At 40.9% G+C, this 26,876-nt stretch overlaps 1 protein-coding gene across 6 annotated transcripts in view; it reads right to left on the reverse strand.

Annotated features, from left to right (window-relative positions):
* STIM1 (stromal interaction molecule 1) overlaps positions 1-26,876 on the reverse strand; it is a 196,154-nt gene that overhangs the window by 43,607 nt on the left and 125,671 nt on the right. For all 6 annotated transcript variants that reach the window (XM_069553454.1, XM_069553451.1, XM_069553453.1 and 3 more), the window contains one exon: positions 10,598-10,712. In XM_069553454.1, coding sequence (XP_069409555.1) covers positions 10,598-10,712 — 115 coding nt within the window. The remainder of the gene's footprint in view (positions 1-10,597; positions 10,713-26,876) is intronic.

The following is a 26,876-nucleotide window of genomic DNA, read 5'->3' on the forward strand; positions in this document are numbered from 1 at the left end:
CCCCAGTTGATTGTCTTGTACAGTTGGAAACCACTGGTCTTTGAGCCATGTAGATGCTTGAGGGAAGGGCATTTCAGGCAGATGGAAGAGTAAGTATTACTCCTTAGCACATGAGCTATAGCAACACCTCCAGGGATATTCCAGAACAGATCTCTGGCCTTGGCCAATCCTTTTTCTTGTCAAAGAAAAGAATAAGCAGTAAGAAATGGGCTCCTGAATCATAGTGTTTTTTCTCCTGATGGACCAGTGGTGCCTCCAGATAGAGCCCTCACTCACCTCTGTAGTTTCAAACTCACAACCCGGAAGAACTATGTCTGGCAGAAGGGTTACCAGTACCTTCTCTGCCTCTCTTTCACACAACTGTTAGTCACTTACTTAGTTACTCAGTTAGCCTTTGGTCAGTCTTTGGTCAACCTTTTGGTCACTTCTAGCACCATGGCTAAGGATTTGGACTCTGGAACCAAGTGATCTGGACTGAATTTGAGATCTGCTACTGACTAGATGTAAGGTCATGGACAAGTTACTTAACATTTTTCAGCCTCATTCTGTCACCTATAAAATGGTGAGAATCAGAGTTCCTACATCATAAGAGTGTAGTGAAGATATGAGAAGTTCCTAGCATACAGTAAGTGCTAAAAAAAATTAGCTATTATTATCACCATTCATTCATTCATTCACTAAGCTTTCACTGGCTTCTACTCTAATAGATCCCTGGTTGGCTACAAGATACAGAGATCAGTCTGAATGATCTCCATCATCAAGGGCTCTTTTCTAGAGAAGGAGACATACAGGAAATTAAATGAATATAATACGTGACAAGTGCTAGATAAGAGCAATGTATGGGATGATGTGGGAGCACAGAGGAAGGAGTAACTGCCAGAGTGAGTCAGAAAAGGCATCACAAAGCCTAGATTCTTATCTGGCTACTCAGGAGACAGCATTCCAAGACACCTACAGAATCTCACCAAAGGGGCCCTCCCTAAAGACAGTTTGTAGCCTAGACTTGTGATTTTTCTCTAAGTGGTTTCCTTCTGGCTCTCACTAGCAGTTTGCCATCCGAGCCTAGAATGAGGCAGATACCACAGTTTTCTAACATGGTATCAATACCAAGCCTTAAACCATTATCGCAAAAAGAACCTGGCCCTTTCACCTAGGACTCATGTGATAGACCCACTAGGCTACCTGGCAAAAATCATCTCTGCCAGAGTCCAAGAGAACATACTAGTGAACACCATCCAAAAGGAAGCTACCTGGCTAGCAGAGACCAGATTAGAGAAACACTAGCAGCATGGCTGCAGAATATTAAAGGAACCTAAAGTTTGGAATGTTGAATGAGTCAAATAACTTGTATAAGATCACACAAAGGCAGACTCCTCTCTTCTACATCCCTGCTCTGGGCCAGCTCCAGTGCTGTGTGTTAAAATATGGAATCATATCTTTAGGGAATGGAATCATATAGGGACTTCCCTGGTGGTCCAATGGTTAACAGTCTGCTTTGGAATGCAAGGCATTCAGGTTCCATCCCTGGTCAGGGAAGTAAGATCCCACATGTCACAGAACAACTAAGCCTGCACACCGCAACTACTGACCCCATGTGCCACAACTAGAGAATCTGTGCACCACAACTAAACACCTCACATGGCACAACGAACTCCCGTGTGTCATGACAAAGACCCAAAGCAGCCAAATACATATATTTTTCTAAAAAATATGGAATCATGTAAGATAATGCCCTCAGGCATTCTGGTGGGGAAATAAAAAAAGGCAGGTAACCAAGAACTTCCAGATGTACAAGTTGGATTTAGAAAAGGCAGAGGAACCAGAGATCAAACTGCCAACATCCATTGGATCATAGAAAAAGTAAGACAATTCCAGAAAAATATCTACTTTTCTGCTTCATTGACTATGCTAAAATCTTTGACTGTGTGAATCACAACAAACTGTGAGAAATTCTTAAAGAGATGGGAATACCAGACCACCTCACCTTCCTCCTGAGATAAAATCCAACATCCAGGACTTCCTTGGTGGCTCAATGGTAAAGAATTTGCCTGCCAATGTAGGAGACGTGGGTTCCAACCCTGATTTGGGAAGATTTCACAGGCTGTGGGGCAACTAAGCCCATGCGCCATAGCTACTGAGCCTGTGCTCAGAGCCACAGCTATTGAGCCTGTGCTCTGGAGCGTGGGAGCCACAGCCACTGGGCCTGTGCTCTAGAGCATGGGAGCCACGGCCACTGAGCCTGTGCTCTGGAGCATGGGAGCCACGGCCACTGAGCCTGTGCTCTGGAGCGTGGGAGCCACAGCCACTGAGCCTGTGCTCTGGAGCGTGGGAGCCACAGCCACTGAGCCTGTGCTCTGGAGCGTGGGAGCCACGGCCACTGAGCCTGTGCTCGGGAGCGTGGGAGCCACGGCCACTGAGCCCATGTGTCACAACTACTGAAGCCCTCGAGCCCTAGAGCCATGTTCCTCAACAAGAGAATCCATCGCAATGAGAAGCCCACGAGCCACAACTAGACAGTAGGGCCCACTCACAACTAGAGAAAAGCCTATTCAGCAACCAAGACCCAGAACAACCAAAAGTAAAATAAAGAAAATGTAAAAAGAAAATCCAACATCCATTCCTGATCAAAGTTCTCAGCAAACTAGGAATAGAAGGTAGCTTTCTTGATCTGACAAAAGGTTTTTATAGAAAACAAACAAAAACAACCAACCAACCAACCAAAGAACAACAGCTAATGTTAATTTGAAGGCTTCCTTTGTAGCTCAGTTGGTCAAGTATCTGCCTGCAATGCAGGAAACCCAGGTTCAATTCTTGGGTCAGGAAGATCCCCTGGAAAAGGAAACAGCAACCCACTCCAGTATTCTTGCCTGGAAAATCCCATGGACAGAAGAGCCTGGCAGGCTACAGTCCATGGGGTCCCAAGAGTCGGACACAGCATTATATTTAATGTTATATTTAATGGTGAAAGACTAAATGATTTCCCTTTAATATGAGAAACAAGATGAAGATGTCTGCTCTTACTGCTTCTCTTCAACACAGTACTGGAGATACTAACCAGGGCAATCCAGGTTGGAAAAGAAAAAAATTAAACTTTCTTTACTAGCAGATACAACTGTCTAATTTGAAAATCTGATGGTATCCTACTAGTAAGTGAGTTTAACAAGATTGCAGAGTATAAGATCAATATATAAAATCAATTGTGTTTTTCTTATAAAGTAACAATCAAAAATTAAATTTTTAACAATTAAATTTTTAATAGTAAAATTTGGGGTGGCCAAGTGGCACAGTGGTAAAGAATCCACCTGCCAGTGAAGGAGACACAAGAGCCAGGGGTTTGATCCCTGAGTTGGGAAGATCCCCTGGAGTAGGAAATGGCAACCCATTCCAGTATTCTTGCCTGGAAAATTTCATGGACAGAGAAGCCTGGGAAGCTACAGTCTAAGGGTTCGCAAAGAGTCAGACATGACTGAATGACTGAGCATACGCACACACGATAGTAAAATTTATGTTATGTATATTTTACCACAATTTAAAAAATACTAGTCACAATACAACCAAAACCTGTGAAATACTTAGAAATAAATCCAACTAAAGATATGAAAGATTTGTATCCTGAAAACTGATCCTGAGAGGGACTTCCCTGATGGTCTAATGGCTAAGATTCTGAGCTCCCAATATAGGGGGCCCGGATTCAATTCTTGGTCAGGGAACTAGATCCCACATGCCACAACTAAGACCCAGCACAACCAAATTAATTAATTAAGTTTTTGAAACATACTGAGAGAAAATGTACCTCCTAAACAAATGTAGCAATATACTCTGTCCATAGGTCAGAAAACTAAATGTTGTTAAGATGTCAGCTCTTACAAACTGATCTACAGATAAAATCCCATAGAGATTTTTTTTTTTTTTAAGAAATTGACAAGCTGAATTGAGGACAAACAGCCAAAACAATTTTGAAAAAGAAAAACAAAGCTGGAGGACTAACACCTATCTGACTGAAAGAATTACTATAAGACTACTGTAATCAAAATACCATTGTACTGACATAAAGACAAATAGATCAGTAGACAGAACAGAGTCCATAGGTAAACCCACACTTATATGGACAACTGATTTTATACCAAAAGTGCAAGGCAACGTGCAGTGGAGAAAAGACAGAATTTTCAACAAATGGTTCTAGAACAATTAGGACATCCATAAGCACAAAAATAACTAAAATCCATACTTAACACCATATACAAAAATTAATACAAAACAGATCATAAGCCTAAATGTAAAACCTAAAACTATAAAACTTCTAGAAAGAAATATAGTAGAAAATGCTTGCATAAGTGTGGGTTAAGCAAAAATTTCTTACGAATGACACCAAAAGCATGATCCATAAAAGAACTAACTGATAAACTGAAGTTCAGAAAAAGTAAAACTTTCTGCTCTTTAAAAGATACTGTTAAGAGGATGATAAGACAAACCACAGACTGGAGAAAATCTTTACAAAGCATACATCTTATAAAGGATTTTTTTTCATAAACGATTTATATCCAGAATATATAAAGGACTCTTAAATCTCAACAATAAAAAAAAACAAACCCACAAGCCAATTAAAATAGAGACATACAATTTGGACAGATAATTCACCAAAGAAGATATGTGAATAGCAACTTTAGGACATAAAAAGATGCCCAATATCATTAATCATCAGGAAAATGCAAAATAAAATCACTATGGAGACAACACTATACTGTTAGAATAGCTAAAATTTAAAAGACTGACCAGGAACTTCCCTGGTGGTCCAGAGGCTAAGACTCCAAGCTCTTATGGTAGGGGGCCCAGGGTTCGATCCCTGGTCAAGGAACTAGATCCCACATGCCGCCGCTAAGAGTTCACATGCTACAACTGAAGATTCCACGTTCTGCAACTAAGACCCAGCACAGCCAAATAAATAAATATTTTAAAAAAAGAAAAAAGAAAGACTGATCATACCGAGTGCTAGCAAGGATGTGGAAGAACTGCAAGTCATACACTACTGGTGGGAATGTATAATGATACAACTACTTTGAAGACAATCTGATAGTTTTTTAAAAATAATACCTACCAAATGATCTAGCCATTTCACTCCTAGATGCTTACCTAAGAGAAGAGAAAATATGTCCATAGAAAAACTTGTATGTGAATGTTCACAGAAGCTTTATTTATAAGAACTGAAAACTGGATATAACTCAAATGTCTATCAGTAGGTGAATGAATAAATAAATTGTGGGATATTTAGAAAATGGACTGTTATACTATTTAGCAATAAAAATAAATAAAATATTTATATATTCAACAATATGAATGAATCTCAAAACAACTACGCTAAGTGAAAGAAGTACATATTTAAATATTTATTATATGACTCCATGTATGGAAAATTCTATAAAATGCAAACAAGCCTATAGTGACTGAAAGAAGATCAGTAGTTGTCTGAGAGGTAGGAAAGGAAAGATCACAAAGGACTGTGAGAAAAATTGTAAGGGTGATGAATATATTCACTATCTTGATTGTGGTGATGGTTTCACAGTTGTATACATGAGTCAAAACTTCGAAAACTGTACCCTTTAACTATACCTTATTTTATTGTTAATTACAAGTCAATAAATCCCCTTCAGAAGAGGTAGTTGAGCCAAAACAGTATCATAGGAAATGCACATAAAATATATTAAAGTGGTAGAATCCTCTGGACTTGGGAACAGAAACAGGTGAGAGATGCTCAGTTTCCTTTATTAAATGGGGTTACAAGTAGGACATTTTTACCCTCAAGTGGCTATTAATATAAATAGAAAATTACTGTGGTTTGTTCAATTTTTTTTAGATAAAAAATACAACCAGCATTGATGCAGTGATTTAACACTTATCACAGTCATTTTATATTTATATATTTATATATTCTGAAAGAATGTAAGAGAAAGAAAAAGCCAAGTGTATCTTTTTTCCCCAAAAAATGTAGCAACAAACAACTAATGGTTGAGGAATTTAACTAAATGACTTGAAGATTCACTTAGCAAAGTAATTTTTAAATAGCTAAAAGAACAGAATAAATAGATCTCTTGCCGGGTTTATGTAAAAGCAAAAAGGGGATGTCTGCTCTTTTATATTGATCTGACTTCTGAAATGGTTTATGCTAAATTCCAGTGCCACCTGGTCCCCTGTGTTATGTCAACAGAGAGGCCAGTTCTGCTGAGTTTTCTTCCTGAAACTCTTCTGGTTCTCCAATATTGCTCTACTGTTCCTGTAAAAAATCTTGTCCTACAATGAACAGCACGGATAGAACAGGAAGACAGTCAGCTTATTTTCTTATTTCCAAAAGCCTAGTAGAAAACAAACATCCTCTCAAGACAAAGTTCTGAGTGATACTAGAATACCAAGTTCTTTTGCTTTTATCTGGAATTATATTCCTTAGTTAGAATCAAAGTTGATAGTTAAGGTGCTTTTGATCCATAAAAATGGGTAAAGAAATTATTATGAAATATGCTTTGTCCAACAGATAACATCTTTTTAAACCTCATGTTCAGGAAAGGGGAGAAGAAATAGTAAAACAGCACACTTTGTTTAAAGAATGAAAGCCACGCTTCCGAAGGTAATTCTCTTGGGTCAATGCCTCCCCTCACTACAAAGGGCATAGTTACTGTTTTCACTGGCTCAAGCAAACAAACAACAATTCTATTTCTCAAAGATGCTACAAAATTCACTCAGCTTCTCTTCCATTAAAGAACTGCCCCTCCCCTTACCTCAAGGATCTTAAAGGGATTCGAATTTACAGCACCCTCCAGCACCGCTCCCCCAAACCCACACACATACTCTCTCACTATCACTATCATACATAAGTCTGTGATCCAAACTATGCCAGTCTGATTCTCCCTCCACCATATCTGACTCTTGAACTTAGAGTCAGACACTTAGAGATGAAAAAAGAATATAGCTGAGTCATATGAGAGTTACCAGTTAGAAGAGGCCAATTCCCCAGTCCTGGCTGCTGGGATCCCTGGAGTTGCCCTTGTTCTCAACTCTTCCTCAGCCCTACCAGTTCAGCTCTCCCTTACTTAATGACTTAATTGTGTATAATAAAGAATTTGGTTGTTTTTTATCTTAAGGTCAATTCCCTTGATGATAGGAGTATCTCTGTTATTTGTGGTGGGCCCTGGATCACACTTGAGTTCATGCTAATAAGAGAACTCTGGATGGGGGCTGGTCACCAGAAAGATCAACCATGTGACTAGAAGATTGGGACTTTGAGCCAAGTGATATCAGCCCAACCTCTGGGGAGGAACAGGGAGCTAGAGATTGAATTCAATCGTGTGTGTCAATCAATCATGCTTATATTATAGGAGAACCCAATAAAAACTCTGGACAATGAAGCTTAGCTGAGCTTCATGGCTGCATTATGACTCATGTGCCAGGAGGGTGATAAGTTCTGATTCCATGGGGAGAGGGCACAGAAGCTCCACGTTCAGGACCCTATGAGACCTTGCCATATGGGTGTCTGTCTTTCTTTTGCTAGTCCTAATTTTTATCCTTTATAATAAAATTATAATCATAGGCATACCACTTCCCTGAATCCTGACAGTCATTTAGTAAATTATTAAACCTGAGGGGATTGTGGGAACCCCTGCTTTTGTAGCCAGTTAGTCAGAGCACAGGTGGTCTGGAAATACCTAAAGCTTACAGCTATTAATAGTTTGGTGTCTGAAGTGAGAGTAGTCTTGTTAGGTACTGTGCCCTTTTCTTATGAAGTCTGCACTAACCCTGGATAGTGAATAACAAAATTGCATTACATTATTTCACTTAATGACTCTCTCTGCTTCATCTTCCTCATCTGTAAATGGAGACAATTGTAATAAGTGTACTTCATAAGCTTTTTGTAAGAAATAAATGAGTTAATATACGTAAAGCACTCAGAACATTGCCTGCTGCTGCTGCTAAGTCGCTTCAGTCCTAGCACATGTTAAATGTCAGGTTTTTAGTTGTTATTGTTTTTATTATTAAAGTTCAGAGCTGGCTAATGTAGAAATTACCAGGCTTTTTGGCTTAAATCTAAATAACAGAGAAAAGACTGGCTCCAACATTAGTCAGAAAATGTTAACACCACTAATCACATAGATGGTAGTAACATTAGTCAGCTAATGTTCTGAATAGAAATGACCACTGCTGATAACTACATCATCTAGCAAAACCCAGGCCAGCAACTTTGAGCCAGTGCCAGAATAGCACATGCTTTCTGTAGCCCTGGAAATTGTAACTCCAGAGAAATTAGGAGCTTTAACTTGGAATAATGAAACAAATTGTTTGGAGAAATCGTACATAAGATTCTCACTTTTAGTTTGTCAAACCATCAGGAATGACACATGGTGAGCAAATCCAAAAATTGTCTGTATGTATCATTTCTAGCTTAGCTATGAGCAACATCACTGCAATGAAATGTTTTTCTCTGCTCATCAGTGATGGGTACCAACTCTTAAAAACTCACTTCATCGTCTTCCATCTTCCTGTCATTTAGAACACGTTTGGAAGTGTTCCAATTAGTTGCTAAGTTCAGAAATAAAGTTCTTACCAGAAAATTGCCTTGAGCTGTTTTTTAATATTATGGTTCAGTCCCTCTGCTGCTGCACTCTCTTGGTCACTTTCCCTTCCCAGTTCTTCTCTGTGGCTTTTAGAGAAGGCCAGGAATGTTCTCCCTGCCATCCTTCATTCTAAGTTCTTACTTATGACACCCACTCTTAAAACCCAGGCGCCATGGCCTCAAGTTATTACAGAAAAGAAGAAAACTAAAATTAAATAATAGTGTTAGAAGATTTTTCCTGGCGGTGCTGGTATCATTCCAAAGATCATTTCTGTGCTTGATCTCTCTGACTTGCTCAGGAGCTATTAAACAAAAGCACCCCAAGGAACTCAACTTCTAATGATTTCCAGTAAGCTATGTATATAGCTAAGTTATGATTCTTCTAAACTGATTTTTTAAAAAATAGTGTTAACAGGAAGTATCAGCCTGTCCATCCTACAATCAGGATTAGCATCTAGGTCTTACTGTTTAAATCTACTGTTTTCCATCTACATTATAGATGATCCCTTCAAGAACTGAAATTCCATAATCCTAGGTAAGAATTTAAACAAAAATAGACAGTGCCTCATTCCTACCAAAACTGATCTTCTCTACAGCCAGATCAGTGCTCTCAACCAAAGTGGTATGGAAAAACAATGGCCTAGAGAGCAGAAGACCCAGGTCTAAGTCCTGGCTCCACTATTTACTAAATACAATGAACAAATAACTTTATAAATCTAGGCCTAAGGTTCCTCATCTGAAAAACCAGGGACACTGGTGGTCATTTACGTTTAATTCTTCTTAGCATCAAGACCTACCCTCAGAGAGCCAAGGGAAGATTGCTTCCATTCTTGTTCAATATCAAAGGACACTCTAGCCACAGACACAAATGGAAAGGAGGCTAAAGCACTTTTTTTCCCTTCCCTGTCAAGCCTCACACAGTTAGACATGCCCTTTCATTTGGAATTCTGAAGCAAATGCTCTAGGAAAAACAACCCCTCCCCCAAGAAAAGGTACTCTTAGTTTAGCGGGGTTTCCCAAGTGGCCCAGGAGTAAAGAAGCCACCTGCCAATAAAGGAGATGTAAGAGATTCGAGTTCAATTCCTGGGTCAGGAAGATCCCCTGGAGGAGGGCATAGCAACCCACTCCAGTATTCTTGCTTGGAAAATTCCATGGACAGAGGAGCCTGGCGAGCTACAGTCCAGCGGGTCACAAAGAGTCAGACATGACTGAGAGACTGAGCACAGAGTCATAGTTTAGCAGTCTTACACAAGAAAAGGATCTAAATATCTAAAGCTTTAACAAGTTCAGCATGAGTCTGCAGAGTGACATGACTGCTAAAGATACCAGCAGCTAATCAGACTGCATGAACAGACACACAGGGCATCTCTGTGCTAATCAAACTACACCTGCGGGTCTGCGTCCAGCTCTAGGAGCCATGATCTAAGAAAGACATTAATGCAAGTATCTACAAGAAGGAGACCAAGATGAAGAGTAGGATGGGGGGGAAATGCTTTCTTCTAACTAGGTCTGTTTTACCTGGAAGAGAAGACTCAAGAGAGAGTCTTAACTGTACTTTGACCCAACCTTTGAATCATCCAGGACTCAGCAGAGCCAGGACCAAGTGGGGATCTTCAGAAGAAAAGGGCTGCTTCAAAAAGCCAGCAGGCTCCCTGTCTCTGGAGATGAAGCAGCCAAAGCTGGGGGATTCCTCTGGGGGATGTGGGGAGCTGGTGAAGATAGGGGTAGGGAAATAGGATGGTTTTCAATAAGAATTCTGCTAAAGAACAAACCCAACTCTCTTTGGAGCATCTTTCCCCATTCTCAACAGAGTGACTCTACTCAGTGTTATTCAGTCTTGATACAGTCTCTTTTGAGTGACTGGACATAGAACCATTTCAGTAGTTTGCTCTTTACTAAGCATTTTTACTCATGTCCTTTTAAAGCCAAACTGCTACCCATCTTCTTCTCTCTTCTCTAAACCTTCCAGGAACTAGCATTGACAACCAAGCTATTAATTACCTTCTGAAGACTTCCATGCCTTCCACAGGTCCTCCACGCTGATTAGCTTATCCTCACCATGGAAGGTGCTGTGTTTCACTGTTGGGTCATGGTAATTGAGGTCTTCCCTCAGGAACTGCAAGGGAAAAGCACACAAGTCACAAGAGACCCCTGGGCATCACCCCACTAAGATCTCATCACAGGTCACAGCACATCCCATCTGCCAGATGTACAAGTGTATCACATCATCTACGTGTCCTTCCATGGGAATATGTCCTACTTGCCAACCAGACTGCCTTTTCTTCTTTGTTACATGTTTCACTCAAGAAAAAAATATAAGAAATTCCTTCCTCATATTTTTTACTCATGGAAAAAGGAAGAGGAATTAACAACTTTTTGAGCGCTTATTTATACACTAAGCAACATTCCAAGAGCTTCTATTTTCTCATTTAATCTTCACAACCAATGGATTATATCATACCTATTTTACAAATGAGAACAGTAATACCCTACATGAACACAATTTGCTCCCAAATTTTGCCTCAAAACATTAAGTTTAAAGAGATTAAATTACTTGCTGTGAAGATTTTAAAATATGTCCCCAAGTCTTTGACAATCCTCCCACAAAAGCTGAACTCTCCCCTTGAACACAGACTGACATTAGTGACTCATCTTCTGAAAAACAGAATGTGGCAGCAATGATGTCGAATGATTTCCCAGGCTAGGTTAGAAAAGGCAGTACAGATTCCACCTGGCTCACTCCCTTTTGGGACACATGCCTTGGGAGCACTGAGCCAACATGTAAGAAGCCTGGCCACCCTGATCTGTCATTCTGGAGAGGTCATTTGCAGAGACTACAGAGAGCTAGCGATGCCTGAGCAGGCCCAGATGTCTGAGTCTCCCAGCCCAGGAATCAGACAAGTGAGTGATTGAGATTTTAGGTTATTCTAGCCCCCAGTTTTTTAGTTACTTCACCTGATGCCAAGTGGACACAGAGGAGCTGTGCAAGAAGAGGGGGTCAAGTGAGGAATGTAGGCTGATGGAAGCTATACCTAAAGGAAGGGCCAGATGCTGAGTGGAACCTCTTTAGAGAACAAAGAAGTGGGGCTGCAACCATCAAGCCTTAAGGAAAGGAAAGGAGCATACTGTAAATAAAAGTAAACAGACCATTTCCTGTGTGACTTTGGGGCAAGCAACTCAGCATCTCTGAGCCTGTTTTCCTCTCAAAATCAGGGCTAATTATCCCTCTCACTTGAGTGCGGTAAGGATTAAATAAGTCATGTTTGCAGAAGTCATAAAATGCCTTTGCACATGTCTTTTAATAGCCCACAGAGCATTTTCTAAATTGAAACTGTACTTAAAAAGTCAAATTTCACCCAAAAAGTCCAACTCTCTTTAAAAAAACAACCTAAAGTTCTAAGAACACTGAACTCCAGTGACAACTCTAGAATTTCATTTAGGAGAGGCTTAAGGGCTGCAGTTTGATGGGAAGGGAGGGTGGTGGCTAAGGGACTTGTCATAAGACTGCTTGTATAGCGAGTACATTGTTTTTATGTAGATTGCTCATTAAAAATTAATTATTATAATGCAAAATTTTATACAGATGCTTTTGTTTAAATTTTACTTAAAATTAAGAAAAAATTAACTGTCCATATCAAACAATATGATGTCACAGTTGGGGCAGCTTAGAGATGGGGGATGGAGAAGGCAATGGCACCCCACTCCAGTACTCTTGCCTGGAAAATCCCATGGACGGAGGAGCCTGGTGGGCTGCAGTCCATGGGATCGCTAAGAGTCAGACACGACTGAGCGACTTCACTTTCACTTTTCACTTTTCACTCTCATGCATTGGAGAATGAAATGGCAACCCACTCCAGTGTTCTTGCCTGGAGAATCCCAGGGACAGGGGAGCCTGGTGGGCTGCCGTCTATGGGGTCACACAGAGTCAGACACGACTGAAGCGACTTAGCAGCAGCAGCAGCAGAGGTGGGGGAGTGGGTACTGAGGAAGACAATGAGGGCTTCTTGATCAAAGATGATACTTCTGTGCTCCCACGGCCCCTGTGTATACCTTCTTCAGTCTTGTTATGGGTCTATCTCCCCTATCAAACTGTATACCCTTTGATAGACAGTCCCAATTACCTAGCTATAAACACAGCATTGGAAAATGTTGTATAGAGCCAGAACTCTGATGTCCAGTATACTTGAAGAAGGCATTATCCCATATCACTCTGAACTGTCCCACATTCAGCTAATAGCTACAGTCTAATTTAAGACAAAGTTTAAAAGCAACAAAAAGGCAAAAACAAAACCAAAGAGGCAATTCTCAGCTCCCACACAAGGATTTACTATCTCAGACTCAGAACAAGCAGCTCTTCTGTCAGGAAGGTCTAAGAGGCTCCGTGAGAGTTCTGCCTCACCAAGCGGAACGCAGCACTGGCTAGAGCTGCAGCTCAGCAGCTATCTGAAGAGCCAAGGGACCAGCTGTCACTAGGTATACTTAGTTCTGTGAGCTCAGAAAAGTGATTTCCCTGGCAGTGGCACAAAGCATGCAACCCCATCCCAAGTGAAGCAGTAGTGAAGGGGTGTGGGTGAGAGCAGACAGGAAGGGAGACATCTCTCCAGAATTCCCATCAAAATAGGTCCATCCAGCTTCATCAGGGAACAGAATTCAAAGAGGTAAAGCTGGAAGAGCAGCAGCACATCACTGGGTGCAGGAATCAGGCAGGCCTCCTGGGTTCTTCCCTGGAAGCAATTCTCCTCCTTCCCCTTTTCACCTTGTTCCCCACTTCTCACCCTCCACGTTTCCCAAACCACACCACACCACCTGCCCTCTCACTTCTCCATACATACAATGTTAATAACCCACAACACACATACCTCAGGTCTGAGAAGCTTCCCAACTCTTGTTTACCCCTTGAATATCTAGCAAGGACCCACATTTTAGTTACAACAGCTCTGCACACCATTGGTACTGATTGCTAGGACGTGAACATGTCGGGATAAAGTATCTGTTCTCAGTGAGGCCAGAAGCTATTGCTCAAAGTAAGGGAGAAGGCAGTCATTTCTCACTCACCTTTATACATCTAGTCTTATTCCTATCAGCCCGGCTACCATACTCACCAAAAGGAGATTTGTAAAGTATAAATCTAATTATACCAACATACCTACTTAAAACCCCATGACTCCCCATAAACTCCAGGATAAAGCCCTAGCTTCTTGGGCTTACATTCAAGGCCTGTTCCAATCTGGCCCATAGAGTAACTTCTCAGTCAGTTTCCTAGCCATTCTCCCTCCCTACCAGACATCTATACTCCAGGCCAGGGGTCGGGAAACTACAGTCGTGGGCCAAATCCGTCTTGCTGCTTGTTTTTTTAAATAAAGTTTTATTGGAATACAGACATCATTCATTTATGCACTGTCCACAGTTGCTTTCATGCTTCAAAGGCAGAACTGAATCGTTGTGACAGAGACTATATGGACAGTAAAGCCTAAAATATTGACTATCTGGCCATTTATAGAAAAAGTCTGCTAACATTTGCTCTAGATACATCAAGCCACTTCAGGTTACTTGAACAAACCATGCTCCTTTATACTTCTAAGCTTTTACACAAGGTGCTCCATTTAATATATATCTCCTCTTCCATCTGCTGAAGAAAAAGTCTCTGCTTCTGTGAAGTTTTCCAGATCTCTCCCAAGCAAGTTAATTGCCCTATCCTATTTGTTCTCTTAGTTCTCAGGGTCATACATCTGTGACAGTACTTATCCCATTATACCATAATTGCTATTTAATTACTCCCCTTTTACTCCCCCTAAGCAACTCAAATATAGAAACTGTATTTTATTTGTCATTTATCTCTTTATCCAGCACCTTGCAAATTCTCTGGAACACCTAAATAAATAAGTAATTCAGCTCTGTAAGCCAATCTCCAGGCATAGAGCCTGGCACAGAGCAGGGTATGTTGTTATTAAATAACTGAATGAGCATCTCTCGGGAGCCAGTATTATAAATGGTATTATAAATGGATTAATTCACATAAAGAACTTAGAATAGTACCTGGCACAAAATAAGCTCTCATATGTATGAACTGAGCTCCACTAAATATTAATACATTTAAAATACTATAAGAGGAATATAAGGATACTAAGAACGTTCAATTCTGGAGCCTACTATTACAATGATGCTGATCTCTCATGTGTAAAGAAGACACAGAAGAGGTAGAAGACAGACAGTTCCTAAGTGCTTGCTGTTCAATATATTAGGACCATGTGCCAAGCAATCAGCAATAGACAAGGCACTGTAATCTACTGCCTTATAAGTCCCTTTCTATTTTATTCAATGATTCTTACTTTGAAAGCTTTAACTCCATTTAAAATAGAAATTTCACAACCTTGGCAAGACCCTCCCTGCCTTATTTGCCATATCAACTGTCCCTTCTTCCCATCCCAAGTGATAATGAAATACTTGCAATTCCCTGAAAGTACCAGGCTCTTGGCAGTTCTCACATCTTTGCACATACTATTCCCTTAGCTAAAACACTCTCCTGCTAAGCATTCCAAATCATCTTTTCAGATTCAAATGACACATTAGCAACCCTGTACATGGGTAAAACTAACTTAACTCTTCCTCTTCTGTGACTCCATCATAATATCCACTTATCCTTTTTATATCCTTATCTGTTTACACAGATATTTCCACAACCAGGGGAACATCTTCTAGGCAGCAACTTCACCTTTCCTTTTACTTCCATATATCTAGCACCCAGCCTACATGCAGGAATATAGAATCTCTCTGAGGTCAATAATATAGTTTAGTCCTTGTCATGGAATTCTCCTTGATGTCCTCAGGCCATGACATTGGTCATATGATGCAGATCAAACCTTAGAGGTAGCATCTAAAGTTGCAACTTGCTAAGTACCTGGCCAGAATGGTAAAGACTAATAAATACTAACATCTCCAGTCTTGAAAACTATCGGGACCAAAGTATCCAAAAACAAGCCAAGGACTACTGCCTGGGGATTCTTATGAGAGGGGGATGAAGATGGATCACTAAAAATATTTCCCCAGAGAGAAAGGATTATTTTCTTAATTGGGATCAATTCTGCTATATTTGGGCTTCCCTGGTGGCTCAGTGGGTAAATCAGCCTGCAATGCAGGAGACTGCCTGCAATGCAGGATTACCTGGATTTGATCCCTGGGTTAGGAAGATCCCCTGGAGAAGGAAATCGCAACTCACTCCAGTATTCTTGCCTGGGAAATCCCATGGACACAGAAGCCTAAGGGGCTTTACAGTCCATGAGGTCGTGAGAGTTGGATACAACTTAGCAACTAAACCACCACTGCTATATTTATATAGGATGAATACACAGCAGGGTACAGAATGTGCTATGGGTAAGACTTTTTAAAAACTGATGTGTTAGAGGGGACTTTTGGCTTGACAGTGTAAGGAGCTCCACAGACCCACTCTCCAGTAAAAGTGGCAAAAATTACTTTCTAACAGCAATCATTTAAAGTCTCTAGAAATGGTCCTAGGGCATACAGCAAATGAAGAAACATTTGCTCAAGATCTACTAAAACTCAGGAAGAAGAGTGACAGTCTGTAGTATTTTAATTAACACTTGCTTTCTCTCTTCCTCCCCACTTTCAAATCAGTAAAACAGAAACTCCATTCCAGACTGGTGCAGCCAAGAACAGAAGGCTCCCTCTTCCCCAGGCTCCCAGTTGGAGGGCTATCTGCTTAAGAGAAGCAGATGGCAGCATGTCTCCTCCCATCTTCAGTTACCTGTTGCTAAAGCTAAGTTCTAGGTGAATCCAGCCAAGAAGTGGGCCTCCCTACTTCCACCTGCTGCTGCTGCGGCTGCTAAGTCGCTTTAGTCATATCTGACTCTGTGCAACCCCATGGACAGCAGCCCACCAGGCTCCCCTGTCCCTGGGATTCTCCAGGCAAGAACACTGGAGTGGGTTGCCATTTCCTTCTCTGATGCATGAAAGTGAAGTCGCTCAGTCGTGTCCAACTCTTAGCGACCCCATGGACGGCAGCCCACCAGGCTCCTCCATTACTTCCACCTAGGTCCCACATATGGGGCAGGGACTTCACCTTGGATGCAGAGCCACGGAGGATATTGGGGAGTTGATTGCCATTTTCCTAGCTTATAAGACAGCAATTATACTCTGGGAGAGGTAAGCCAAGAAGGGTACTGCCACCCTTCCATCAAATGCTTAGCTACTAAGGTGGGGGTGTCAAAGAGAAGCCATTATCAACTGACCTTCAACTCCAGAACCATAGCTCAGAGATTTTCCCTGGTGGGAGAAGCAGGGTTTAAACAGAGTTTTTTTAACCTCTCCCCAAAGGAAATTATTTTATTTGCAACAGAATGTGAAGAAGTTCAATACTAAGGGCTCTCTGAAAAACAGTGAAAATTGTGGTGAAAGGCAACTGAGAGGAGATGGGTGGATTCATTAGAGATATAGGTTAAACTGTAGGCTAAAGAATTTGCTGATGAGAACAAGGAAAAGAGACAGCTGGGAGGAGCCCCCTTGGATTAGGAACAAATCTCTAACACTGATCTCAGGAACTATCCTTTCAAAGGAGCTCTGATATGGTTGGATCAGTCTGTGGAGAAAACTTCTGCCCCAGGGCATTGTTGAAAGCAACAGAGTAATAATCAAATGACAACTAAGAGCACTTAACAGCTGAGTGTGGCCAGGAAAAGACAGTCAAAGACAGCCCTGCCAAAACCACTGCCATTCAAAGTGACTGCAGGCATATCCAAGGCTGTACCCGCTGAGAAGCAACATCAGAGGCTTCACATTATAAGGAGGTGGTGGGAACAGACCACTGAAATAATCTTTCTAGTCACCAAACAAATAAACAAGTAAATAATAATAAGCCTCAGAGGAGTTGGGAGTTGTAGCCAGAGTTGCTACAGTATACTATCAAAAAATCCACTAACAACATATATATTGTGCATGTATGTATATGTGTGTGTATGTGTGCATGCTAAATTGCTTCAATTGTGTCCGACTCTTTGCAACCCCATGGACTATAGCCTGCCAGGCTCCTCTGTCCATGGGATTCTCCAGGAATACTGGAGTGTGCTTTCCTCCAAGGGATCTTATCAACCCAGGGTTTCACCTCACATTTCTTTTTTTAAGCCTCCAGCATCTTTTATTTTTCCTAGAACCTGTATACAATTAACTCTAGCAGGGCAGTACTCAATACTGTTTAAGCCTCACATCATTTCTTCTGTCTCCTACATTGGCAGGCAGGTTCTTTACCACTAGCACTACCTGACAGAGACGGCAACGGCACCCCACTCCAGTACTCTTGCCTGGAAAATCCCATGGATGGAGAAGCCTGGTAGGCTGCAGTCCATGGGGTCGCTGAGGGTCGGACACGACTAAGCGACTTCACTTTCACTTTTCACTTTCATGCATTGGAGAAGGAAATGGCAACCCACTCCAGTGTTCTTGCCTGGAGAATCCCAGGGACGGGGGAGCCTGGTGGGCTGCCATCTATGGGGTCGCACAGAGTTGGACATGACTGAAGTGACTTAGCAGCAGCAGCAGCAGCAGCACTACCTGAGGACCCCATACATATATAGATATCTCTTTCTCCCCCACCCCATATATATATATATATATGTATATATATATATGGCATGCAAAATAACAAGGCAGTGTGACCCATACACCAGGAAAAAAGCACACAACAGAAATTGTGAGAGCAACCAAATTTTAAACTTAACAGAAAAAGGCTTCAAAGTAAACACTATAAACATGTTCAAAGACAAAAGGAAACCATAAGTAAAGAAGTAAGGGAATGTGTGATAACAATGCCACATTAAATAAGGAATATTAACAGATAGAAATTACAAAAAAGAACCAAAGGGATGCAGTAGAGTTGAAAAATACAATAACTGAAATGAAAATTTCAGAAGAGCTCAACAGCAGCTCTGAACCAGCAAAAGACAGAAGTAGCAAATCTGATGATGGACTAAAAGAGACTATTACACAATCCAAAAAAACAGACAGGAAAAAGGGATGAGAAAAATGAACAGTTTCAGAGGAATGTGGAATACCACTTTGCTCACACGCATAATGGAAGGATCAAAAGGTGAGGATGGGGAGTTCCCTGGTGGCCTAGTGGTTAGGATTCTGCACTTTCACTGCTGTGGCCTGGGTTCAATCCCTGATGAGGAAAATGAGATCCTGAAAGCCACAGAACTTGGCCAAAAGAAAAAGGAGAGGATGAAGAGAAAGCAGCAGGGAAAAAAATTAGGGCTTTTCCAAAGCACAGGAAAACCCAACAAACTTTTTGGCCAACCCAATACAAAAAAATAACACCTGAGAATTTCCCAAGTTTATTGAAAAGCATTAATCTAGTCATCCAGAAAGTTCAACAAACTTCTGTGTGTGTGTGTTAGTCGCTCAGTCGTGCCCGACTCTTTGCGACCCCATGGACTGCAATCCACCAGGTTTCCTCTGTCCATGAGATTTTCCAGGCAAGGATACTGGAGTGGGTTGCCATTTCCTTCTCCAGGGGATCTTCCCAACCCAGGGATCAAACCCGGGTCTCCTGCACTGCAGGCAAATTCTTTACCGACTGAGAGAATAGGATAAATGCAAAGAGACTCACAAACAGACACATCACAGAAAATGTTAAAAGCCAAAGGCAAAGAGAAAATCTTAAAAGCAGCAAAAAAAAAAAAAAATCATCACACATCAAGGAAGTTAAATAAAATCAACAGCCTACTTCTCATCAAAAACAATAGATGCTATATATCCACAGAAAAAACATGGTCCAAAAGGATACATATACCCCAATGTTCACTGCAGCACTGTTTACAACAGTCAGTACACGTTAACAACCTAAATGTCCACTGACAGAGAAATGGATAAAAAAGATGTGGTACGTATATGCAATGGAATATTACTCAGTCATTAAAAAGGATGAAATAACTCATTTGTAGCAAGATGGATGGACTTATAGATCGTCATACAGAGTGAAGTAAATCAGACAGAGAAGGAGAAATACTGTATCACATCCCTTATATGCAGAATCTAAAAAGAAATAATACAAGTGAACTTATTTATGAAACAGATTCACAGAGAACAAATTTATGATTCCCAGGGTGGGGGAAGGATAAGGGAAAGGGATAGTTAGGGAGCTTGGGATGGACAGGTACACTCTGCCATATTTAAAATGGATAACCAACAAGGACCTACTGTATAGCACAAGGAGTTCTGCTCAATGTTATGTGGCAGCCTGGATGAGAGGGGAGTTTGGGAGAGACTAGATACATATATATGTATGGCTGAGTCCTTTTGCTGTCCACCTGCAATGATCACAACATTGCTAAACCAGTTATACTCCAATACAACAACAACAACAAAAAAAATAATTGATGCTAGAAGGCAGTGGGATTGCAAGTTTAAAGTGCTGAGAGAAAAAACTGTCAACCAAGAATCCTGCATTCAGCAAAACTATCTTTTAAAAGCAAAGGCATAATAAAGGAAAACAAACACTGAAAAATTCATTGCTAGATGACATACCTTATAAAAAACCTTGAAGGAAGATCTTAAGGTAAGTAAGGGATGCCAGATAGTAATTTGAATCCACATTAAAAAAAAAAAAGATTTTTTTTTAAATAAATTCATTCATTCTCTTAATATATATTGAGCAGGCACTATTAATATACAATGAGCAGCACTGAGCCAGACACTGTTTTAGGTACCAGGGACTTAGCAATAAACAAAATAGCTCCCTTGCCCTTTTGGATTAAATGATACAATTCAGAAGGGGATTATATCCTTAAAAATAAAAGCTGGCAAACAAACAAAAAAAGTCTAATGTATAAAAAAAGTATGTATATATATGTATAACATTTATTAAAAAGTATAACAATGACCAAGGTGCCAGAAATGGGGTATACTTGCAGACTTCATTATTAAGTAGCATTGTCTGAGAAAGACCTCACTAATAAGAGGAATGAGAAAACACAAAATATTTGGAAACATGAGGAACTTATCAAAGAGGATATCTGGGAGAGGACTATTTCAGACAGAGGTTAGAGCCCTAAGATAGGGAAAAAAAATAAAAAGGAATGTTTGAGAAACAGCATGGAGTGTGACTGGAGTAAAAAACTAAGAAAGTGAAAGTGAAGTCACTCAGTCATGTCCAACTCTTTGCGACCCATGGACTGTGGCCTACAACGCTCCTCTGTCCATGGGATTTTCCAGGCAAGAGTACTGGAGTGGGTTGCCACTTCCTTCTCCAGAGGATCTTCCCAACCCAGGGATCGAACCTGGGTCTCCCACATTGTAGGCAGATGCTTTACCATCTGAGCCACCAGGGAAGTTCATGCTTAACAAAATAATAATAATAATAATAATAATAATAAGGGAGATATATAAAGAGGAAAAGATCCTAACGATAAGTGGGAGTCAGGTCACATAGGACCTTGCTGACTCTTGTGTTAACTTTGGCTTTCACACTAAAGGAGAAACAAGGCTATAACAGCGTTTTGAGCAGAGGAGTGAAATGATCTTGTTTACATTTTTTTAAAGCTCTCTGGCTTCTACACTGAGAATAGATTATAGACATGGTGATTTGTTAGGAGGCTGTTGCATCTCAGTGCCTGCAGGGGAGTAGTGGTGAGAAATGAATAAACTTTGGACACATTCTGAAGGTAGAACCCACTGGATTTATCATCAATGGATATGGTGTGTGAGAGGAATTAATGGATGATTCATAATATTTTTTGGCCCACGCAATGGAAACACTGGAGTTGCCCTCAACTGAGATGATGAAGTTGGGGAAAGAACAGGTTTTGGATGAGGTGATATTTAGAACCTAGTTTGGGTCACGGCAAGCTTCAGACACCTTTAAAATTCTTAGAAGAAAAGATCAAGGTAAATCACCATGATCTTGGATTTGGCAATGGATTCTTAGATATGACATCAAAAGCATACAACAATTACAAAAAAAAAAATTAAACTGGACTTCACTGAAGTTTAAAATTTTTGTGCCTCAAAAGACACCATCACGAAAGTGAACAGTTAACCTTAGAACGGGGTAAATATTTGCAGATGATGTACCTCATAAGGGATAAGGGACTTGTATCTACAATGTAAAAAGAATTTTTACAACTCAATAATAAAAAGACAAATAGCTCAATTAAAAACTAGGAAAAGGATATGAATAAAACATGGATGGACCTGAAGATTATCATATTCAATACTGAGTGAAGTAAGTCATACAGAGAAAGACAAATATAATATCATTTACATGCACAATCTAAAAAAAATTAAACAAATGAAGTTATTAACAAAACAGAAACAGACTCACAGACTTAGAGAATGAATTTACAGTTACCAGGTGAGAAGGCTTGGTGGGGGATAGATTGGGAGTTTGGGATTGGCATGCACACTGCTATATTTAACTTAGATAACCAACAAGGATCTATAGTATAGCATAAGAAACTCTGCTCAATATTATGAAATAACCTAAATAAGAAAAGAATCTGAAAAACAGTTGACACATTTTATGTTTAACTCAGTTTGCTGTATACCTGAAATACAAAATTTTTAATCAACTATGCCCAATATGAAATAATTTTTTTAAATTTCTCAAAAGAAGATATACAAATGATCAATAAGCATACGAAAAAATGTTTGGCAAAATTAATCACCAAAGGAATGCAAATCAAAACCATAATGAGATATTATTTCACATCCACTAGGATAGCTATAATTTTAAAAATCAGATAAAAACAAGTGTTAGTGAGGATATGGAGAAATTAGAACCCTCATGCACTGCTGACATGAATGTAACAACATTCAGTGACACTTTGGAAAAAGTCTGGTAGTTCCTCAAAGGGTAAACATAGAATTACTATATGACCTAGACCCAGCAATTCCACTCCTAAGGATACATTCAAGAGAAATAAAAACATCTGTCCACTGGGAATCCTCTGCTAGTCCAGCGGTAAGGACTGTGTGCTTTCACTGTCACAGCCTGGGTTCTATCTCTGTGTGGGGAACTAAGATCCCAGAAGTTGTAAGGCATGGCCAAAATAACAATAATACAAAACTTTTTAAAATTTTAAATAAAAGTAAAAATCTGTCCATAAAAAACTGCACAACGGCAGAATTATTCATAACAGCCAAAAGGTAGAAACAACTCAAATGTCCATCAACTGATGAGTGAATAGCAAAATGTAGCACGTCCATACAACAGAATATTATTTAGCCATAAAAAGGAATGAAGTTCTGATATATGCTACAACATGGATGAACCTGGAAAACATTATATTGAGTGAAATAAGCCAGTCACAAAGAACCACATATTACATGACTCAAATATGAAATGTCTAGAATAAGCAACTCTTCAGAGACAGAAAATACATTAAGATTAGGGGACTAGGAGGCAGGAGGACAATAGCTAAAGTGTACTGGTTTTCTCTCTGAGGTGACAAAAATGTTCAAAAATGGACTCTGGTGATAGTTGCATATATCTGTGAATATATTCCGACTCTTTACAACCCCATGGACTGTAGCCTACAACGCCCCTCTGTCCATGGGATTTTCCAGGCAAGAGTACTTGGAGTGGGTTGCCATTCCTTCTCCAGAGGATCTTCCCAACCAAGGAATCAAACCCGGGTCTCCCACATTGCAGGCAGATGCTTTAACATCTGAGCCACCAGGGAAGTCCATAAATAACCATTAAATTATATATTTTAAATGAGTACAGTATGTGAATTATAGCCCAATAAAGCTGATTTTTTTTAAATGGTAGGTTCAACCAGGGGCCAGGCAAACTTTTTTGTAAAGGATCAGACAGTAAATATTTTAGACTTGGTGAGTCATACAGTCTCAGTTACAACTACTCAACTCTTTTCTTCCGTGAAAGTAGCCAGGGACAAGATGTAAATGAGTAAGAGTGGTTCTGTGCCAATGAATCTTTACTTATGGACACCGAAATCTGAATTTCATATAAATTTCACATGTCATAAAATTCTTCCATGGGTGTTTTCCCCCAACTATTCAAAAAATGTAGACGTTATTCTTAGTTTGCAAACGCTATAAAAACCAGGAAGGGGGTCGTAGAGATGCCCCTGGACTGAATGCACCTAGTTCTCCCTCCATTATGGCTTCGAGCACTAAGGAAGTTTCTCTCCCTTAACAATCCCCATGAACAAGAGTCAATTTTTATTTCCTTTTCAGTTTTCTCCCCAAAACACTACCACCCCTATGCGTGGCTTTCCAAGACCCTGGGAAATACAAACCCAGCCAAGCACTCAACAGCAGGAAAACCTCCTGGACCCCATTTCCAAAATAGAACACCAACTCATACCAACTTGGTAAGAGTTTAGGGCTCATGTGTTCCTTATAATGGCCAATCACTGTTGGGCAGTGAGTAGGTAGAGGAAAAGGCTTGGGAACAGAGAATATAAAAGAGTAAGGCAAATTCATGTCCCCTTTTCAAGAATGCTCTGGCTCTTAATTCTAACAATATTAAAAAAAGAAATCCTTAAGAACAAATCTCATATTAGAGCATGATGGTACCACAAGAGAAGGCAGAAGGGAGGAGTGAAAATAGGAAGCCTCTGTTAAGAGGCATTTGCTCATTCATTTGCCCAACCAGCATTTACTGAGCAGTGACCACGTGTCATGTCCTGTGCTGGGATCTGAGGACACAAGAATTAATCATGCTGAAAAGCACCTGGATGAGTCAGATATATGGCGGAAAGTCAGTCTTTGAAGGCAAGAACTACTGTCCTGTGTGGAGGAAAGGGCTATGGTTCAATCCCAGAGAAACACCTCTCCAATCCTCTTAACCCCACACCGCCTGAGACCTCACAGTTTTCCACTGAACTAACCAGGGAGCTTCTCACCACCCAGAGACATCAGAAGGCTTGTGAAGGGACATATGGGGAAAAAAATCTCACAGATACAGACTCGAATCCCATTGGAACCACTTATTCACCACATCACTTTAAGCCTGCAAAATGTAGATGACCTCACAGTTACAATGGGGAGACAGTGAGATTGTGGAAGGCACAGTCCCTCACACTTCCTACACGTAGAAGGTGCTTCATGAATGTTTGACTATTCTGAAGCTGGGTCGCTTGGCTCACACTGTGAGAAATGATGCATCCTGAGTGAACCAGCACTCAGCCTCTGAGTTCCAGCAGCTTCTAATCTCAGCCCTTCCTCCTCGAGATGCAGGACTGCTAGGTGACACAGAGCCTGGTTCTCACCAGTCATGCCATGTTGCTGAGGTGCATGCCTATCTGACCTACACTTGCAAGGGCCTGATGCTGCTGGGCACTGAGGGGGAAGAGGACAAGCTGGGTAATAACTACCACTATTGAAATGTTCACACTGCATTACGGTTTACAGATGCTTCTTTACATCCATTATCTTATTTGAGCCTTATGCCAGCAATTAATGGGATGTATTGATATTACTAGTATCACTGTCTTGTAGATGAAGAGACTATTCCCTAGACACCGTCCTCTTGAAGGAAGTGTCCCTGTTTTTTTGCCTCCTGCCTTAACTCACAAAGTTCTTCTTTCGTGGAATGCTCCTCCTTCTTTCTTCATTGGTAAACTCTGCTCTCCTTTAAAAGACCAAGTTCCAGTTTTACCTGCTCAGCAAGGCCTGCTCCTGACATACCTCCAGTCAGAATTAGAGCCATCTCTGTTTAAAATCCTTCAAGCTCATCATCTTTGGGATGAAATCCAAGTTTCTCAGTATGGCTAAAATCTGGCTGGCTCATGCCTGCGTCTCCAACCACATTTTCAGCCTCTCCCTCCCTGCTCCACCATTACTTTCTATGCTCACAGTAAAAGAACCACTGAGTCACAGATCCCTAAGGACATCATACTCATTCCTCCACTTGCTATATACTCTTCTCATCCCCAGGTTAACTCCTGTTCATCTCAGGCATCATCTCTTCTGAGTCATCTTTCCTGGCATCCTAGAATGGGTTAAATTCCCTATTCTGTGTTTACAGATCATGCAGTGCTCATCTCTCACCACAATACCTACTAGGATTGAACACACAGTCTTTCTGCCTCACTAATATGTGAGCTCTCTGCAGGTAGAAAAGTTGTCTTCCTCATCAGTCTTTGCATACTCAGCATCCAGCACAGAGCAGACAGTAAATATACCTAGAGAAGGAAGACAGGAAAAAAAGGGTGGGGAACACAAGAACAAATAAAGGGGGTGGTGGTGATCCTGGGTCCCTCAAGTGAATGAGACACTGCACTGGAAACCAGTTGTTTCTAATGCACTTAGGTACACTGAATGTGACGCACACGTAGATACAGACATGCACAGAGAGGCTGGCATCAACACAAACACCAATCAGGTATGAAGACAAGCAGGGCCTTGGAAACCAGTGGCCAATTCCTCCGCAGACAGGAAGATCCAGAAGCTTACTTAATACTTGAAACAGAACTTTTCTCTCTCCTCCGGCTTGACCGTTTTTGGCCGTAGACCACCCTTGCATTCTACTGCCACGTTACAGGGCCCAGATCCTGCCTGGACTGGCAGCATCTTCGGGTCCCTGTTTACCCCCAAGTCCTGCACACTGTACTGCACCCTCATCTTTCTCTCCTAATCTTTTGCTTCATCTTTGACCTGGTTTATGTGTCTTCTCTCAGCTCCTTCCTTGGCTCAGTATTCCTCCCCTCCTCCACTTCTTATACACAGCACCAGGGAAGCCTTCATATGCACACAGGCACACCTAAATACAAAAAGACACATACAAATACAGAAAGGCACAAAATGATGTATACACACACACAATGGCACAGACAGACATATACACATATATAGACACACACAGAGAAGCCTTACAACTAACCCCTGCCATTAACAGGACTGCCATCCAGAACAGACAAAGCAGACTCACCAACAAAGACGGAAGGAAGGAAAACAACAGTCTGCTTGGTGAGAAAGAATTTCCCTATCTATCAAAGCAAACCACCGTCTGGGTTTTCCTGGAAACATGAGCGAAGCCATCTGGGGGAGCTGCTGCTTCACCCTGTATCTGGCTAAGGCGCTGGGACAGATTGCAAACGATGCCTACTCCCTCGGATGTGTAGCTCAGCTTGTCTAGCAACAGCTACCCTTCCCTGAGTGCTGGCTGACAATGTGTCTTCTGCTACACCAGCACATGTTAGATTACCTCACCCCTATTCCTCTTGAAATTCCCACAGTCTCCTGTGCACGCCACCATTACAGCCCTGAAGATGTGATGCTGTCATTGCCAGTTTACATATCTGCC

The sequence above is a fragment of the Ovis canadensis genome, chromosome 15, assembly GCF_042477335.2.
Source record: "Ovis canadensis isolate MfBH-ARS-UI-01 breed Bighorn chromosome 15, ARS-UI_OviCan_v2, whole genome shotgun sequence".
NCBI classification, from domain to species: domain Eukaryota; kingdom Metazoa; phylum Chordata; class Mammalia; order Artiodactyla; family Bovidae; genus Ovis; species Ovis canadensis.